This window comes from Gossypium hirsutum, chromosome D08, assembly GCF_007990345.1.
Source record: "Gossypium hirsutum isolate 1008001.06 chromosome D08, Gossypium_hirsutum_v2.1, whole genome shotgun sequence".
Taxonomy (NCBI): domain Eukaryota; kingdom Viridiplantae; phylum Streptophyta; class Magnoliopsida; order Malvales; family Malvaceae; genus Gossypium; species Gossypium hirsutum.
In genome coordinates this window covers 1,461,878-1,479,315 of record NC_053444.1, presented here as the reverse complement: position 1 = coordinate 1,479,315, position 17,438 = coordinate 1,461,878, and the positions used below count along the sequence as shown (strand labels likewise).

The 17,438-nt window shown below is 34.2% G+C and overlaps 3 protein-coding genes across 5 annotated transcripts; 2 read left to right on the top strand and 1 right to left on the bottom strand.

Moving 5' to 3' along the window:
- Positions 1 to 560: 560 nt before the first annotated feature.
- LOC121220160 (serine/threonine-protein kinase UCNL) lies at positions 561 to 2,030 on the top strand. The gene has a single exon (XM_041099429.1). The coding sequence runs from the start codon at positions 641 to 643 to the stop codon at positions 1,877 to 1,879; it is 1,239 nt and encodes a 412-aa protein (XP_040955363.1). The 5' UTR covers positions 561 to 640; the 3' UTR covers positions 1,880 to 2,030.
- A 2,009-nt stretch (positions 2,031 to 4,039) lies between these two features.
- Positions 4,040 to 8,910, bottom strand: LOC121220159 (protein adenylyltransferase SelO). Its single transcript, XM_041099428.1, has 8 exons — positions 8,459 to 8,910; positions 8,104 to 8,213; positions 7,050 to 7,106; positions 6,657 to 6,956; positions 6,286 to 6,533; positions 5,332 to 5,638; positions 4,973 to 5,246; positions 4,040 to 4,569 (listed from the first exon to the last, which is right to left on the bottom strand). Exons 1-8 carry the CDS (start codon positions 8,840 to 8,842, stop codon positions 4,315 to 4,317), a joined length of 1,935 nt encoding a protein of 644 aa, XP_040955362.1. The 5' UTR covers positions 8,843 to 8,910; the 3' UTR covers positions 4,040 to 4,314.
- A 3,140-nt stretch (positions 8,911 to 12,050) lies between these two features.
- LOC121220158 (protein EMSY-LIKE 3) lies at positions 12,051 to 17,408 on the top strand. 3 transcript variants are annotated; one of them, XM_041099427.1, is made up of 12 exons: positions 12,057 to 12,530; positions 13,140 to 13,215; positions 13,411 to 13,537; positions 13,985 to 14,193; positions 14,279 to 14,388; positions 14,490 to 14,727; positions 14,841 to 15,035; positions 15,113 to 15,181; positions 15,993 to 16,238; positions 16,327 to 16,395; positions 16,471 to 16,534; positions 16,941 to 17,408. In XM_041099427.1, exons 3-12 carry the CDS (start codon positions 13,510 to 13,512, stop codon positions 17,057 to 17,059), a joined length of 1,347 nt encoding a protein of 448 aa, XP_040955361.1. In that variant the 5' UTR covers positions 12,057 to 12,530; positions 13,140 to 13,215; positions 13,411 to 13,509; the 3' UTR covers positions 17,060 to 17,408. The 3 variants fall into 3 exon arrangements, with proteins under 3 accessions (XP_040955359.1, XP_040955361.1, XP_040955360.1); XM_041099425.1 differs by lacking the exon at positions 13,140 to 13,215 and having other exon boundaries at positions 12,051 to 12,530; XM_041099426.1 differs by lacking the exon at positions 13,140 to 13,215 and having other exon boundaries at positions 12,059 to 12,352.
- Positions 17,409 to 17,438: the final 30 nt, after the last annotated feature.

The window sequence follows — 17,438 nt, the reverse complement described above, 5'->3', positions numbered from 1 at the left end:
TAAATACAAGTTATATAATATGTAAAAAAAAATATTACAAAAGTATAAATTGAGTCAAGTTGGGCTCAGGCCTTAAATGTTAAAACTTCAGTCTTTTTTTTTTTTGCCCAAGGTTTCTAGAATTGGTCAGACCCACCGATTATAGGTCCGACCAATTCATCATGTTTAATTAAATAAATTATTAACAATTCATAAAAAAATTTAAAAAATAAAAAAAATGATTCAATTAAAATTTTAATCGATTCAAACAATTTGTGGGTTAATTGTTCTAACCCGTGTCTTTGGACTAATACATTGATTGGTTCTCAATTCAATTTGATTCGATTTAAACATCATAAAAGAAATTCATATTTGGTGCACAAGTTCGAGATTGGAAAAGTCTAAATTGCCCTAAGAAAAGGCCAAATAAAGGAACTTTCCACTAGTTTCTCATTGAGTCCACTATGCTTTCAATCATAATCCACCCTTAACGTAAGGAACCCAAGTCCCATGTTTTTCCACTAACACACAAAATCACACACTACATACAAAAAAACAAAATCAGACTTATATATACCAATCCCCCCACGATCTAACATCATAGCTCCCCCCACCATTCTCATAGTCTCTTTTCACCTTTTTTTTTTCTTTTGGCTAAAAAATGGAGTATCCATCTTCAGCTTCAAATCCTTCACTACAATTGAATTTAGAAACCCTCAAAGCCATTAAAATCCTCGGTAAAGGAGCAACGGGCACTGTTTTTCTCGTCCACGACACCTTCATTGATCCCGCTGCTCGTTCCCCTTTTGCTCTTAAAGTCGTTCAAAGGTTCAACAATGGCGGAGACCGTCGAGCTCGTTGGGAAGTTGGGGTTTTGAAGATGGTTTCGGATCCTGACCCGACGCGAAACCACCCGTTTCTGCCACGTCTTTTGGGTTTTTTCGAAACCGATGAGTTTATCGGTTGGGCTGTACCTTATTGCCCCGGTGCTGATCTTAATGTACTTCGTCACCGTCAAAACGATGGCGTTTTTGCTATTTCTGTTATAAGGTTTTACTTGGCGGAGATCCTTTGTGCTCTGGAGCACCTTCATTCCATGGGGGTTGTTTATAGAGACCTGAAGCCTGAAAACGTACTTGTTCAACGGTCTGGTCACGTGACATTGACGGATTTTGACCTTTCACGTGGTTTAAAGAAGAAGCAATTGTCGGAAATCTTGGATTACTGGAAAAAGTCGCCGGAAATCAATGTCCGACGTAAATGTCGGGTGAATTTTACTCAATGGATCACCGGTGTACCTTATAACAAAGCTTTGAAGAAACCGAAATCAGCTCGAGTTAGCCCAGTGAGTCGTCGGAAACTGAGTTTCTCGAATGGGGAATGTTCTAACTCGTTCGTTGGGACAGAAGAATACGTTTCACCCGAAGTTGTGCGAGGAGACGGTCATGAATTCGCCGTCGATTGGTGGGCTTTGGGTATATTAAGCTACGAGATGATGTACGGTACGACGCCGTTTAAAGGGAATAACCGCAAAGAAACGTTTGGAAATGTATTGGGTAAAGAGCCTGAGTTCATGGGTCAACGTAACGGTTTGACTGATTTAATCGGACGGTTGTTACAAAAGGATCCGAAAATGAGACTTGGGTATCACGGCGGCGCGTGTGAGATTAAGGAACACCCGTTCTTCGAAGGGGTGAAGTGGGATATCTTGACGGAGGTTTTACGACCGCCGTTTATTCCGTCGGGAGATGACGCTGAGTTGATGGAGAACGTAACGGCTCGAGGGATAGATATAAGGGAATATTTCTGGAGTTTGAAGGCTTCGTTGTCAATGCCATCATCGCCGTTACAGTCACCGTCATCGGAGTATAGACGGAGCGTTTCTTTCACCGAGTTCTAACGCGTGTGTGAAGGAGTTTGAGTGCACGTATATAAGCTAATTCATTTTTGATTTTTGGTTTTGTTATTACCTTTTTTTAATTTTTTATGCTATTAGTGTACATTAAATAAAGCCATTATAAATTGTAATAATAAACAATTGTTTATGCAAATATTATAATTTTGAATAATTTTATCATAAATTATAATCTATATTTTAAAATTTAAAGCATTCTAATTAAATTCTATTTAATATAATATTATATTAATCCGAAACACACTGATCAAATCTGCAAACACATTAATTTATTTATCTCATTAATATTTATACTACAATCCTTTAGTCGATTTCATTTCATTTAGTTGAGTTTTAATTTCGATTTATAAAATTTTAATAAAATTTAAATTAATAAAGAGTCCTTATGTCACGTTACTGAGGGCTTCGTTTAAAAAAATACGTCGTATGGAGGATTTACAAAGGCTAACAAGTAAAAGACCTAGAATCGGAAGTAATCTTAGAAATCAATCGTGCCCCAATAAAAAATCTCAAATTTATGTTCGTTTTCAAGAAAAACAAAAATTACATTTTTATTATAGCCTTACAGAACGACAACCACTTAAATGTATTCGTATTACTAAAAAAACCAAAAAATCAATAGGTCAAGTTTTACTTCAGTTACTTGGAATGTGATTGAATAACATCCTTTTTCGATTAGGTATAGCTTCAACTATTCCTCAAACCCATCAATTAGTTAACCATTGATATATTTTAGTTAATGAGAGTACAGTAGATATACAAAGTTATTGCTATAAATCTAAAAATATTATTTCAAAAAAGGATGAACAAAAATCTAAAACTCTAATTCAATATTATCTTGATCCATCCACCAATGAAGAATTACTAAAACATTTAACCCTTCACATTACAGTACAAAATATTAATCAATCAAATAATAAATAGGCAATGGATTAGTTTGAAAATAAATGAATTGCTTGTATGCAAAGATATGAGTCGTTAAAAGAAATTGTTTCTTAAATTTTATTGACATAATTCAAATTCAAATTATTCATGCTACAAGTACACATACTTTTACAATATTATTTACATATCTTAAATACGCTCCACGATAAATTCAAACTAGTATTTAACATCTTAGTTGACAGCTTTAGTATCTTAGTTAATAACTAAATTACTTTAATAATTCAATTAAAACATTTTGAAGTTTAAAGATTAATTTAAAATTCGAAACATTTATCAATACTTTTAGGGATGAAAAAGAAAAAACTTGAAAATAGTTTTCATTTTTTTCATCCTTTTGTGGAAGTATGTCATGAAACACTGATATTGTACCATAATATTTACTTCTTTCTAAATTTTATATAAATTTTAAAAATATAAAAAGAACCATTAAAAATAAATTCTTTAACCAAAAAAATTATAAAAAAAATCATTAAAAACAAATTCTTTAAACCAAATAGGTGATGATGATGCAGAGAATTGCCAATAAGGACGTTTGGGTCGGGGTCATTTCCGTTTTCATTCAGATGAATAAATAATACTAAAACAAGTTGAAAATAAATATGACCGAACTAAATCAAGCACTTCAAATGTTGACCTCGACCTTATTTTAAACAGATCTATTTTTTTTTCCAAACTCAATATCGTTTTAATTCTAAGTTCTGAATGATCCTTCATATTTGAATATATAACCCTACCCTTTACCCTTTACCCTTTACCCTTGAACCAGTCTATTGCAACACCATCACTCATCATCTTCTAATCTAATTTGGGCCACCTCTTCATTGAATTTCATATATGAATACCGGATACATTACATACATACTTACATATATATATATCCAATAAGCATATCCATCTTTTTTATGCTTTTATGTATTAAGATCACATCTACGTATGCAATTATGCATCTCCGGATATACATCGGACACACATATCAAACACCTTAAAAAATCACATAAACTCAAAAGCAGCATAAATTTGATGCTTACTACACTAGTAAGATTGCCGATTGAGTCTTAGCTCGACTAGCATCAGCATTGTTGCTAGTGTAGAAGGATATGAGTTTGAACACGCTCAAACACGTTTAATCCTCCTATTTATGAATTGAGGAGGATTTATAAATAATTCTAGACATTAAATAAAAAATAAAAAAACACTAGGTAAGATTAAGAGTTAAATTCTAAATTTAATCCTTGCTTCTGTTGTTATACATACAACAAATGGGCTATATAGGTATCAGAAATAATGGCATGGTCAAAGCATAAACAAGCATACAACATAAAAGCCTAAAAGGGTATACAAGCACTACTAAATTTTATGATATAGGAGAGGAAAAGGGAAATAAAAATCTTTTCCACTATTATATACGAAGGTACAATCATTTTTTTCTTTTTTGGTATTTGTGATTTTTGTATAACGTACCTTAAGTGATAAACTCATGACGAACAGGATAGCATACACACACCAGGCCGATAAGCCCATGCTGGAGGCAAACGAGCATATTTTTCCATTCTCGGTTGTTCATCATATGGTCGCTCCATTACTTTAAGGAGCCTTCGGACTTCTTCGAAGTCGCCCATTTCAGCTGCATCGATGGCGCTCTGACATAAGTAGTTCCTGAGAACATATTTAGGGTTAACTGAGTTCATTGAAGCTTTCCTCTCCTCATCTGAGATGCCGCTCGCAACAAGCTGCAGTAAAAAAAAAAAAACGAGTTTGTGAGATTTCGGCTATGATTAATATGGAGGTAAAAGTACCATGGAAGCCCTCTAGAAGCCATATTATATTTTGCCTCCCTTTATTAAAAAAAGGACAAATTAGTCTTTGTACATCAAATCAAAGAGCAAATTGGTTCTTTCTATTAAAAATTACATCAATTTGTATTGTTAAAAACTTACATGGTTGACCGAATAACCAGACAGGAACACATAATGTGTCGCGTGTACCTTACGCTGATATACACGAAACAATTTAACAACAAAAATTAATGAAAAATTTTAACAATAGAAATCCAATTTCTAATACAGGGGCCTCCATGATACCTTTACCTTAATATCTATGTGCATATTCATATGAGGAAAAACCCAATTGTACCTCTTGAATGTAGGATTGTACCCAACTAGTCCACGCCTCCTTGCGTTCCTTGCCAATGTCTAGCAGAACAGCTTTCAGTGGCACCAATAACTCATCACCTGGAATGCTAGGATCTGCTTTGATATTGGAAAGTGCTCGAAAGAAGTTCGTGTAATCCACTTTATCAACAGCCAAATTACTAAGAAGTTTATTGACAAGCTGTTTATTGTATTTTTGGAGGCCAACCTTTTGGCTCAGTATTGCTTGATAATCGTCCATAAATTTTGCCCCATACCTGTATAGCAGGACAACTTATTTGATTGTCTACAATGGAATACTTTAGTTTTATTGCAAAGAAAGAGAACACAAACCAGACATACCTTTCCATAGCATAATTTGCTTCTTGATCACTTATCAAGTTGGCAGTCATCAAAGTTGAGGCAAATTGTGCAATATTCCATAAGCCAATATCAGGCTGATTTGCAAAACAGTATCTTCTCCCTGGAAGATCTGTAACATTTGGTGTGTAACTCGGATCAAAAGCATCCAAAAATCCAAAAGGACCATAATCAATGGTGAGACCTAAAATACTCATGTTGTCCGTGTTCAGCACACCATGAGTAAAGCCAACTCCCTGCCATCTAGCAACCAAAGAGGCAGTACGCTCAGCAATCTCCACTGTCCATGCTGTACATAAACAAGAGTAGTAAATATTAGAATCGTTACCAATATGTGCAAAAGGCATACGCAAGACTTGACTAATTGTCTTCATTCACCCCCAAAAAGGAAACCGAAAAATTGCACAGCGGAGGAGCAAGAAAGCACTCATGTCTTCCACAACACAGTCAAATTCAATTCTCTATGTACCTACGTGGATTAGTTTACCTAAAGCAAGACAATTCTCATCTGGTTTCGGCTTTCAAACCAAAATTTATGCTCCATGGATCAGAAGTGACAATTTTTTTTAACAAAGTGCTTCACAGTGACCCAGAAGCAAAGAGTGAAGCTATCCTGTCTCAATCACTTGCACAAATCGTGACACTAGTTAAAGGAGTGGACACGCCATTGGCCTAGATGCACAAGTCAGCACCATACAAGAAACCAGGCCTTTATTCAGTATGTTAAGTCAGTCATATGTTCTATGTTAACTTAGGGAAGAATCAGAATATCCTACAGCTTTTGAATGTAAAAGAGTTTAAAGCCAAAAGCAATAGGAAATCAAGTTCTCAGGGCCGCTAGATATTTTACCTATCCAAATTTTACTAGTACAACTTTCACTTTGTTCTTGACGTTTACACTTCATACAACGTGTGGGAACGAATCTTAATGTTTACCTGCATACTTGTTTGAAGTCAAATCCACAACTGATTGATCATTGTCACCAGTGCTAAAAGACAAGCTCTCACTTTTGCTCATGTTCTCAATGTGAGGGAAATGATGTCTGATGGCATAGTCTGCCAACGAACGTACAATACCAAGGTCCTCTCCTCCCCTTGAAGCATGTATTTGGAATGAACCAAACCGCAGAAAGGACTGGGAAACTCTGCAAACAACTGCACCAGGCTCATCCTTTAGATTGCCACTGCAGTAAAAAATGTAAAGAGTTATAATTGAAAATACACCCTACATAGTTATACATTGTATGCAAGAAATGTCTTGTCAGCCCGTGGTTATCTTAATAAAAAACAAAATCCAATGAACATACTCATAAAACATGTCCCGAGTTACAAATTTTCCTGTAGTCACAAGACAAAGAGCGCGAGTAGTTGGAATTCCTAGAAAATGCATTGCTTCACTGCAAAGATATTCACGGATGCTACTCCGTAAAACTGCAAGCCCATCTGCAAATCGACTGTATGGCGTCTTCCCAGCTCCTTTAAGCTGCAGTTCCCACCTTTCTAATTTCGAATTCATTATCTCCCCAAGAGTAATGGCACGGCCGTCACCCAGTTGACCAGCCCATGTGCCAAACTGATGTCCTCCATAGCATTGAGCATATGGCACCCTGTCATAGGAAATATCAAAGAGGACCAAATGGAGAGTGACTAAGGAAGTAGCAGAAAGTAATTTGTAAAAAGAACAGAAGACAAATACTTACGCTCCTGCCAAGGGAGAAGCCCCAGAAAATTTAAGGGGAAAATCTGGTCTTTCAAATCTGCAACACCGATAAAGAGCTGTACAGTTAATCCCTTGGACAACATGATGCAATGCGGGAATACATAAAAAGGAAGTAAATAACAATCAAAACCAATGCATGAAAGATAAATTTCTCAAGATTATGTGCATTGAATTAATCCTACAGAGAATTTTCTTGATAGGATAATATATTAGGTCTTACAATGCAAAGCTGATGAGTGAATGATCATAGTTTATCTTATTTCCATGCATACATGACAAGATGCCCTAAACTTATTCAAAATAATCCTATTCATAAGGCGTTTCCAATCTAATCCTTCTATAGGATTATGTATCCTATATATGGCAATTAATCCATCTCACTTTCAAAGACACAGATAGCACAAAATAAGAAGCCATTTCAAACACAAAACAAGCTTTAAAAACAAAACATGAACTTCAATGTTTGTACAGAAAAAATATCAAAATACCAGACACATATAGAAATAGCATGACATCTCCATAAATCATTGGCACATGATCACTGTTAGCTTTGCAAATTTATCCCCGGTCTCCCCCTCCCTTCCCCTTCATCAATTAATTCATACAAATGTTGAAATTTGAACATTCCAAGGGAATTTTTTATTTTATTTTTAAATACTACATCTAGCAGTTTCAATGATAAACAGATATGAAATACAACCCAAGTTCCCACATGCAAGTTCAGTGTAGTCATGGCGTGCCCCTGGGAGCAAAGGCAGTGCCAGACAATGTTATCGCTTCAAGAGCCAAAATTTGATGCCCATTTGATGAGGCTAGAAGTAATTTAGACCCTAGCGCTTGTTTTTACGGTTTAATGAGTAGAAAGGCATGCCCGAGAAAATATCTCTTCGTTTCAGCTTCATTTTTCTTTAATTTAAAACTGGTTGAACTTACTTCTAGGGTCTAAATACGGAATACAGATTTTCCTGATGCCCATCACCATTCATCCTTCATTCGCTGCTATGTTTTGAAATCCAATGTAAAGCAATACTTACTCTTTGGGATCCAAATCAAGCAAATCAGCCACTGAATCTGACCAGGCAACAAGCTTAGGATTCTCTACTTCAGCTGACGGCAAAACTTTTGTATAACATGCATGGAAAACCTACAAAATCACCATAAAACTTAGAAAAAATAAAAATAAAAATCTAATACGAAACGTTGATATTCCTCGCTAGTTAACTAAAAAATTGCAGTTTGAAAAAATAAAACAGTTTAGGCAAAAGAAAAACTAACAGAATCATAAAATAAATAAATACATAACACTTTCAACAAATTTCAATTCAACCGAGAAATAAATAAGAAGCATAAAACTAAAAACATGAAAAAATAAAATAGTAGAAATCAAACCTGACGTGGAATTGAATCGCTTCTAGGGTCACCAGGCAGTTCTCTAACGAATGAATGGTCCCAATTAAGATCTTCAAGGCTCAATTTACCATTATTCTTCTTATTTTCATTGTTCATATTATTATTATTACTGATATCATGTTCTCTTAAGCTTTGGTTTTTCAAACCGTCGGCGACGGAGTCAACGGAGACGGAGGAGGAAGAGGAGGGATCCGGTGAAGTCGAGTCCATGCGAAGGTTGCCGCCGGTGGACGCGTGGCATGCGAGGGAAGGGTAAAAAGGGGATTTAGGGGCAGAAGGAAGGAAAGGACGGAGGCAAAGGGAAGTGATAGAGGAAGAAGAGAGTGAGAAGAGCGGTGTCTTTGGAGAGAAATGAAATCTCATTTTCCTTTTTTTTTTTATTTTTTTATTTTTTTTCCTTTTAAAATTTTGAAAGAAGGTAAAGAGGTGTGTTGATTGTTGATCTAATGGATATACGTAACCTTACCATCCAACCAAGTCTTTCACACGTGTGAAAATTTGAAATTTTGCGTTTTTATTCTTATATTTTTTATTTTATTAGGTAATATTTTTGCGTTTAAAATAAGGTAAATTCCACTTAAGGTCACTGAACTATTGGTATGTTTACGTTTTGATCATTCAACTTCAAAAAGTTACAAAAAGAACATTGAATTATTCGAAGTTTTTTATTTTAGTCACTGAACTATTCAAAAAAATTTAGTTTTTTTTTTAAATCCAATTAGCGAGCTCAAAGTGACGATTCAACAACCAATATGGTGGATCAATACCCAACAACGAGTAGGAAAACATGCCTTAGATCCAAGTTAATCTAACGGTCAGTTTCAGATATTGAAAAAGAAAGTTGTTTGAATTTTTGTTAGTAGATTCGTAACGTTCAAAGTTATTTTTTAATGAAAAAAAAATGAGCTGTAAAAGAGAAATGAATAAAAACTTTTGATTGATGCAAACAGTGTGAATGGATAATGCCATGCAATAGTGATTTTAATATCCCAATGACTTAAATGAAAATTTTCAAATAGTTGAGCGACCATTTTGTAACTTTTTAAAGTTAAGTTATCAAAACGTAAATTTACTAATAGTTTAGTTACCTTAATTGTAAGTTACCCTTAAAGTAAAGATAATTAAATTTTGGGGCTTGAATTTGGCAACTAGATCTATTTTGATACTTATACTTTTTGTGATTCATTTTGGTATTCGAACTTGACATCTAGATTTATTTCGGTCCTAAACTTGAAAATTATTAAAGTTTGATAATGTGGCATTCCGAGATTGTGTCAAATCATCATTTGAATTTTAAAATATTTATATAATATTTCAAGTGACGAAGTGGTACAATCCTAGAGTGTCACGTATAGTATTTTAATAACTGGACTAGTAGCCAAACCAATCAACCATTGGTTATTGATTCAATCGGTTTGTTTTGTTCCGTTGCTAAACTAATAAAAATTCACAAATATATATTAAACTCATTCAACCTATTCAACTATGAGTTTTTATCCAAGTTTTCCATTTTTTTTTGGGTTTTGAGCAGTTTTTAATTCAATCGGTTCAACTCATTTATTTGAAGTTCGGACTAGTATATTAATTGGTTCTCTGTCCCATCGAGCCAACTAACTAATTAATCTTGTTCCAAAAATATTGGTCACATCATCAAATTTTGACTGAATCTAAGTTCAATGACCAAAATGAATTTAATTAACACATTCATGTACCAATGTGAAAGAAAATGATACGAGTACCAAAATAGAGCTAATTGCTAAGATAATGGCCACAAGTTAGATCATCTCTTTAGAATACATGCACCAAAAAGTATTTTACATTTTTGTAAAACAAATGGTATAAGCACTTCTGTAGCCCCCTTAATTTTCATATTGAATTATTGAGGTAAAAGGACATCTTCGGACATTCTCAATTTTGAAATTGAGTAAATTGGTCCCTCTAAAAAAATCGAAGTAATTTAATCCCTATTAATTTTGAAAGTGAGCAATTAAGGACAATTAACCGCGACACTAATATATTCAATACATAATTTTAATTGGTATAACAATAAATTTAGTTTGCGATGTTTACATGTTTTGTCAAATTGGTCTAGATTCTAAAAAATTAAACAAGTTCAACTTCAACATTTTACACATTTATACAAACGTTGCTAGCTAAAATTTGTTAAATCATTACTAAATTGACAAAATGTGTAAACTTTGAGGTCTAAATTTGTTATTATACCAATCAGATTTATGCATAACAAAACATTTAACGTTGCAATTAATTATTCTTAACTGCTCACTTTCAAAATTGATAGGGATTAAATTGTTCCATTTTTTTTAGAGAAATAAATTTGCTCAATTTCGAATTTGAGAGAGACTCGAGAGGTCTTTTTACCAATAATTGACCCCTGATTAAAAGATTGAAATAATTAAATCTCTGTTAATTTTGAAAACGAGCAATAAAAGGCAATTTACTCACGACATTAATGTTTTCCATGAATTGTACATAATTTTGACTAGTATAATAACAAATTTAGCATTTAATGTTTACATACTTTATGCAAATGTTTACAGAATGTGCAAGCGTTGTAGTCCAATTTTGTTAAATCAAGACCTAAATGATAAAACATGTAAACTATAAAGGCTAATTTTGTTATTAAACTAATAAAAATATGCACAATTGACGAAAAATATTAACAGCGATTAATTATCCTTAATTGCTCGCTTTTAAAATTGACATGAATTAAATTACACAATGCATTAAAGTTGTAACAACTAAACCCTTCCATTTGTCCAACTAATAAGCTCGAGTATTAAATTTTAGTTTAGATATTACACAAAGATATTTAAAATATACTATTCATATTTTAAACATTTTCGTACATATTATATGTATAATTTATATCAACATACTAACAAACAGGTGACGTCATTAGAATTTAAGATAATTACTTTTAGCTCGTTTGGCATCTGAAAATATAAATTCGAACGTATTTAAATATGTTTTTCTTATCCAATTTAAGAAATCCGAGGTAAATAATTAATTTTATCATTCCAAGACATTATATTTTATATAAAAAGTAAAAAAATCCATGCACATATCTAGATTCAACCCAATACGTTATAATATTACTATCTCAATATTATCATTTCAAGACAAAATTTATATATTATTTTTTTAATAATTTTGTTAATTTAAATTTTAAATCATATTTTTTTATATTCGACGATCGGTACAATGAATTAATATTCGTAAATGAGTAGAAGAACAAACCTTATAATTAAAAAAAATTGAATTCTAGAAAAGAATGAAAGCTTTCATTTTGTGCTGGCGGTGCAAATAAAAAAGGTCATACAACAACGATTTTAACAGTTGAGTGACGTAAGTGAAAACTTTTAAATAGTTCAGTGACTATTTTGTAACATTTTGAAGTTAAGTAACAAAAATATAAACATACTAATAGTTTAATGACTTTGGTTTTGGTTTATCCAAATTGTATTTTATCAAAACGACATTAATTATGGTCGTAAAGGGCGGAACTCAAAATGAATTATTAACTAAAAAAATTAAAAAAATATTTCAAGTCCGCGTTGTTTCTCTCTCCTGTCTCAAACACACGCACTCTCTCTCTCTCTTTCTCTCTCATTCGCAATCCAAACCAAATCTCGTCACACAAATTTTTTTTCACTCTCTAAACCCTAGTTTCATCCCTAATTTTCATCTCCAAATCTTTCCTTAAATTCGTTAAATCTCAATATTTGCTCGAATTTCAAGCAGAATTTGAATTTTCGAATCGGAGTTTCGCCCTTGACCGAACGTGTTCGGTTTCGAATTGACTTTTTCTTTCGCGAGCTTATTTTGCTTGGGATTCGAAGAACTTTTATCCGAGTAAGTTTCGTATTTTTTGGTGGTGTTGGAGCTTCTCGGAGTTTAGCTATTGGAAGAGATTCGTTGAATTTTATTGGTCTCGCAGCTTGTTTGAAGTGAATTTTGGTTGAAAATTGAGAAATGTTTGTTGAAATAAGTTGCTTTCCATCCTTGGAATAGGAGGCGTTGGATAGAAAAGGTAAGTTTGTAAGATTTTGTGATTTTCTTTCGAGTAATTATAGGAGCGTAGTTTTGTGAATTTAGGGTTTGTCTTCGAAGAACTTGATGTGAAATTGATTTTTTTTTAGTTTTATGGCGGTGAGCCTGGTTAAAAAATTGTAAAGCTTGATTAGAGTAGAAAGTTTGTATCTTTGAATTTATGTTCTTTAGTTAAGATCATACTTTTGGGAATTAGGGTTTTTGTTTCAACGAATTTGCTTGAATTTATGTTTCTTTGGTTATTGGCTATTTTCCTTTTTGCTTCATGAAAAGCAAGTTGCTATAGGGTTTAAGTAATAAAAAGCAAAATCATCAATTATCAAATGGCTAAAATACAATGCCAATCCTAATATAATTGTTCTATGCTAAAGTAAAAAATTACGCGTTTCTTCAAAAAGAGTTAAATTTGTAATGTTTCAAAATGTTATTTAATTCCATTTTCAATGGTGCTTATACAAGCCAAAAAAAAGGAGTAGACTAGAAATAGTAACAATTAATTGATACCTCAATTATTTGCATATTAATGCATAATTAGGAGCGAAGGCAAACTCATTAGGCTGAAACCTCATCAATTTAACTCGTTGAACAGTGAAAGCACTATGGCTTTTGGACGGAGAGAAGGAAAAGTATGGCAGTGGTGACAAGTAGCTGGTTTGAAGTAAAAAGTTAGGCTTATAATTTCTATGCTCGATATTTTCAGTGCATACTTTAAGGATCTTGCGTTCAGCTGGCATAATCAATTGTTACTAATTGTTGTAGCACCAAGATTTGGAATGGGGAGTTTATAGCTAGTTTAGCTGATTGATGTTTTCATTTAGCTGAATTTATGACTATTTTGGGTTTTTATTGATTGTTTCCAGGTATCTTTCTCAACAATTTGGTACCTTGATTCTGTTTCTTCTATTGGACCAAAGGGTTTTCATAGCATTTAGTCAAGATTGAATTTTGAAGGAGCTGTCATGGACTATGCGCTTTCTGATAGCAGTGGTGAGTTGAGTTCAAAAGTTCTATTTCAGTTTGTCTTTATTTTTCCTTGTAAATTTGATGATTTGTGAGATTAAAAGAACTTGGTTCATTAGCTTGGTTGGCTTTCCTTGGGGACCTTGTCTAATATTGAGCAAGTATCTAGGGTTATGAAACCTGCTTTTCAATCTAATGTTAGCTTGTATGCACAAAAGGCTGAAGCTCCCTTTTGCTCGCAAATCTGTTTCTCTTTCTCCATGTTGCTACGTCATTTGAAGTGTTCTAAAATGTTTATTAATGAGTGATTTCAAGAAACAATTTAACAGCTTGTAACTTTATGAAAGTTTTTGTATCTCAGATTTCTTTTGGTAATAAGAGGTAGATTATTCCTTCTGAACCCTTGCATAGATCTTCTGGCATCCTGGAAACTTAACTTAAATAATGAATCTTTCTGAGCTGACACAACTGCAGGAACAGATGATGACCTTCCTCCTTCACATCAGAATCGGTTTCAAAGAGGGGGTCGCACTGCTGCTGGGAATGGAAGATCAGCAGTTGCAGGTTCCACTCCTTTGCCTCGAATGCATGGCGACATGGAAACTCAAATCCATCTCATTGAGCAGGAAGCATACTGTTCAGTCTTACGGGCCTTTAAAGCTCAGTCAGATGCTTTAACTTGGGTATCGTAACTATTCAATATTTTTTTCCATTGAAGCTTATATCAGTTGTTTTAAAGCTATTGACCAAATATGTTGTCCCTCTCAGGAGAAGGAAAGTTTAATTACTGAACTCAGAAAGGAGTTGAGAGTATCAGATGAGGAACATAGGGAGCTTCTATTGAGGGTTAATGCTGATGACATCATCCGTAGGATAAGGTCTGATTATATGAATGCCATGCTCTGCTGAGCAACTTTTATTAATGATTTCTGGTTATCCCTGAATTGTAACGGGAACTATGATCAATTATTACTGTTAGGGAGTGGAGAACCATGAGTGGGCTCCAGCCTGGAATGCTTAGTACCAGTCAGCCTCTTCATGACCCTTTACCTAGTCCAAGTGTATCAGGATCACGGAAGAAGCAAAAAACATCACAATCTGTAGCTTCATTATCTATGGGTGCACCATCTCCTGCATTACATCCATCTATGCAACCATCTTCATCGGCCTTGAGACGGGGTCCTCCCCCAGGAGCAAAGAGCAAGAAGTCAAAATCAGTGAGTTAATTTATTTCAAATGACATAAGAAACGTTAATGATTGAGATAGCATATTCTATTTCTATTTCTGCCACTTACTGCTTATGCATCTTTTGCTGCATCCTCAATGCAGTCCACACAGTACCCTTCCACAGGTCTTCCCGGAAGGCCACAGCCTCCTAATCGTACTTCTTCAGGGGCCTTTGAAACAAATGAACCTGCTGAAGCAGCACCATGCGATCCATTAATTGGAAGGAAAGTTTGGACCAGGTGGCCCGAAGATAACCATTTCTATGAGGCTGTTATAACAGACTATAACGCAGCTGAGGTATATTTCACTGTCAATAATACTATAAGCTGTTAATTAACGGAGCTCTTTATAATCCCATGTCTCAATATTGATAGGGGCGGCATGCTTTGGTTTATGATATTAATACGGCAGATGAAACCTGGGAATGGGTCAATCTCAAAGAGGTAGAATTGTTGTATCTTAATGCTATTTCATACATCACATTGTTGCTTTTATGATCTGATTTACCTTTATTTAACATGTCACATACCTTTTCTAACAAATCAACTCTTAAGGTTGTTGCATGTGTTTCTTAGTAACCTTTACGCCATTTATCAGATATTGCTGAATTTATGTGTTTGCCATCCTTGCCTTTTGAACCCATATTTTTTGAGAGATATGCTTTATATCTCAGAGTTACATCTTTGGTCAAGCATATGTGATTTTCATGAATATGCTGCCAGTTTGCCTAGAATTGTAAATTAAGGAGGTTCCCAAGTGACTGTTGCAAATATATATTATCTACTAATATGAATTAGGATCATGTATTACTGTACTGTATGACCAAGTTATTGTTCCAATCTCCCTATAAATAACTATATTGAAGACCAACCATTTTTGTCTACCATCTGCATATCTTGACAATTTGCTCCCAATAAACAGTTGTACATTGCATTTATAGGATAGGGTCCATGTTTGAACTGTTGTATTTATGTCACTAACTCCTATAAATCAAACTTTGGGCTTATATTATTGCATGCTGAATTGGTAATTTTGATAATTGTGTCATTTCTCATTTTTGTTACTCCCTAGGTTCTCTTTTACCATCTGTTCGTACTTTTTACTACTTGATGCTCAGAGAGCAGTAAGAAAAATAAAAATGGTACTTTATTTGTCCAGTCCTTTTTGATCATGGAGTACAAGATTAGAAAAAATGTCCTTTGAATTATACTTTCCTGTCACCCACTGATTTGTTATATGTGTGTACGATGGCAGATATCTCCTGAAGACATTAAATGGGAAGGTGAAGATCCTGGAATATCCCGTAGAGGTGGTCGCCCAGGACAAGGCCATGGGGTTAAGAAGTCCATGTCTCGTGGTGGCGGGGTTGCCGGAGCAGGAAGAGGTAGGGGGAGTCTAAAGGGTCAGGCCAAAAAGGATTTTCCTTCGAAGCAAAATGGTGTTGGAAAAAAGGTTTTGGGTGATATTGAGATACTTCATACAGATACTCTAATTAAGGAGGTATAATAGATATTGGAAGATCATCTATTAGACTGTGATCGTCCCATGTGGTTTCTCCTCTTTTACTAATTGTGTAAATTTTCAATAGGTGGAAAAAGTGTTTGGCGCTAGCCATCCTGATCCCATAGAGATTGAGAAAGCAAAGAAAGTGCTGAAAGTAAGTATAGCCGTTGTCTTATTTTGTTCTACCTTAAGCTATTGCAGCAATCGTGATGGATATTTGTCATTGTAGGAACATGAACAAGCCCTAGTTGATGCAATTGCGAGGCTTGAAGAGGCATCTGATGATGAAAGCGGTAATAACTAATTATGTATAATCATGATATACGATAATAGTAAAAATAAGGATGCATCATCATCTGTTGTATAATATGATTGTAGCTTTTGGATGCTCAATTTACCTGTGCCTAAGGTGTACATTTTTCCAATTAATTATTGTTTTCCTCATTGCGATTCTCATTATTAGAATACAATGATACGGATTTCAAACAAGGGAGGGTACTGCATGTATTCCGTAGCTTCTTTTTAAGTCTCTCATTGTTGAACATTTTACTTCTGTTCCTGCAACTTCAACAACATCATCAAGAAAACGGATTGACGTGTTTAAAGCCATGTAGCTCAAAACAGTGAATTTTTATAACTATATTTGTGAAAAAATAACGGCATTTGTTATTTTTATTTATTTGTTTGGCTTAAAACCAGATGGAGAGCATCGATTCTCACAAGGTCAATCAATGGATCAAGAAAGAGCATGGAGAAAACGGCAATACGATGAGATGGGTGAAGGTAGGATGATTGAAGGGTCCGATGGCAATAAATGACTCGGCCGATGAGAGATAGTCAGCAAAGCAAGAATTGGGAGGGGTTAACGACTTGTGATTTTAGCCGCAGCTTTTGTATATCCAGTAGCAGTAGCAACAACAACAGCAGTAGCAGCGTCGTCCACTTCGAGTGCTTGTATCTTGTTTTATCCTTTTGACCTTCTACCAAGCTAAGGTAAATGACCTATCTTTTTAGTTTATCCGGTTCATCGGATTTAGTTTTATTGTAACTTTAATTTAAAACTCTAATCTAGGGAAATGCTTGTATTATGAATCTTTTAGATGCTTAGCTCATATATGCCTGACCGTTTTAGATGTTTTTTAAGTTATTCATTTTGTTTGCTTTGTACTTTCTCCTTATTTATTCTGGTTTGCAACC

Excerpts from the sequence above, each read along its gene's own strand:
- LOC121220158 (XM_041099425.1), top strand. The coding sequence starts at position 13,510 with ATGGACTATGCGCTTTCTGATAGCAGTG. Across the intron at positions 13,538-13,984 it reads TGCGCTTTCTGATAGCAGTG|GAACAGATGATGACCTTCCT; the intron begins GTGAGTTGAGTT and ends ACACAACTGCAG. Across the intron at positions 16,239-16,326 it reads CAGATACTCTAATTAAGGAG|GTGGAAAAAGTGTTTGGCGC; the intron begins GTATAATAGATA and ends AATTTTCAATAG.
- LOC121220160 (XM_041099429.1), top strand. The coding sequence starts at position 641 with ATGGAGTATCCATCTTCAGCTTCAAATCCTTCACTACAATTGAATTTA.
- LOC121220159 (XM_041099428.1), bottom strand. The coding sequence starts at position 8,842 with ATGAGATTTCATTTCTCTCCAAAGACACCGCTCTTCTCACTCTCTTCT. Across the intron at positions 8,214-8,458 it reads GCGATTCAATTCCACGTCAG|GTTTTCCATGCATGTTATAC; the intron begins GTTTGATTTCTA and ends GTGATTTTGTAG. Across the intron at positions 7,107-8,103 it reads CTTGATTTGGATCCCAAAGA|ATTTGAAAGACCAGATTTTC; the intron begins GTAAGTATTGCT and ends TCGGTGTTGCAG.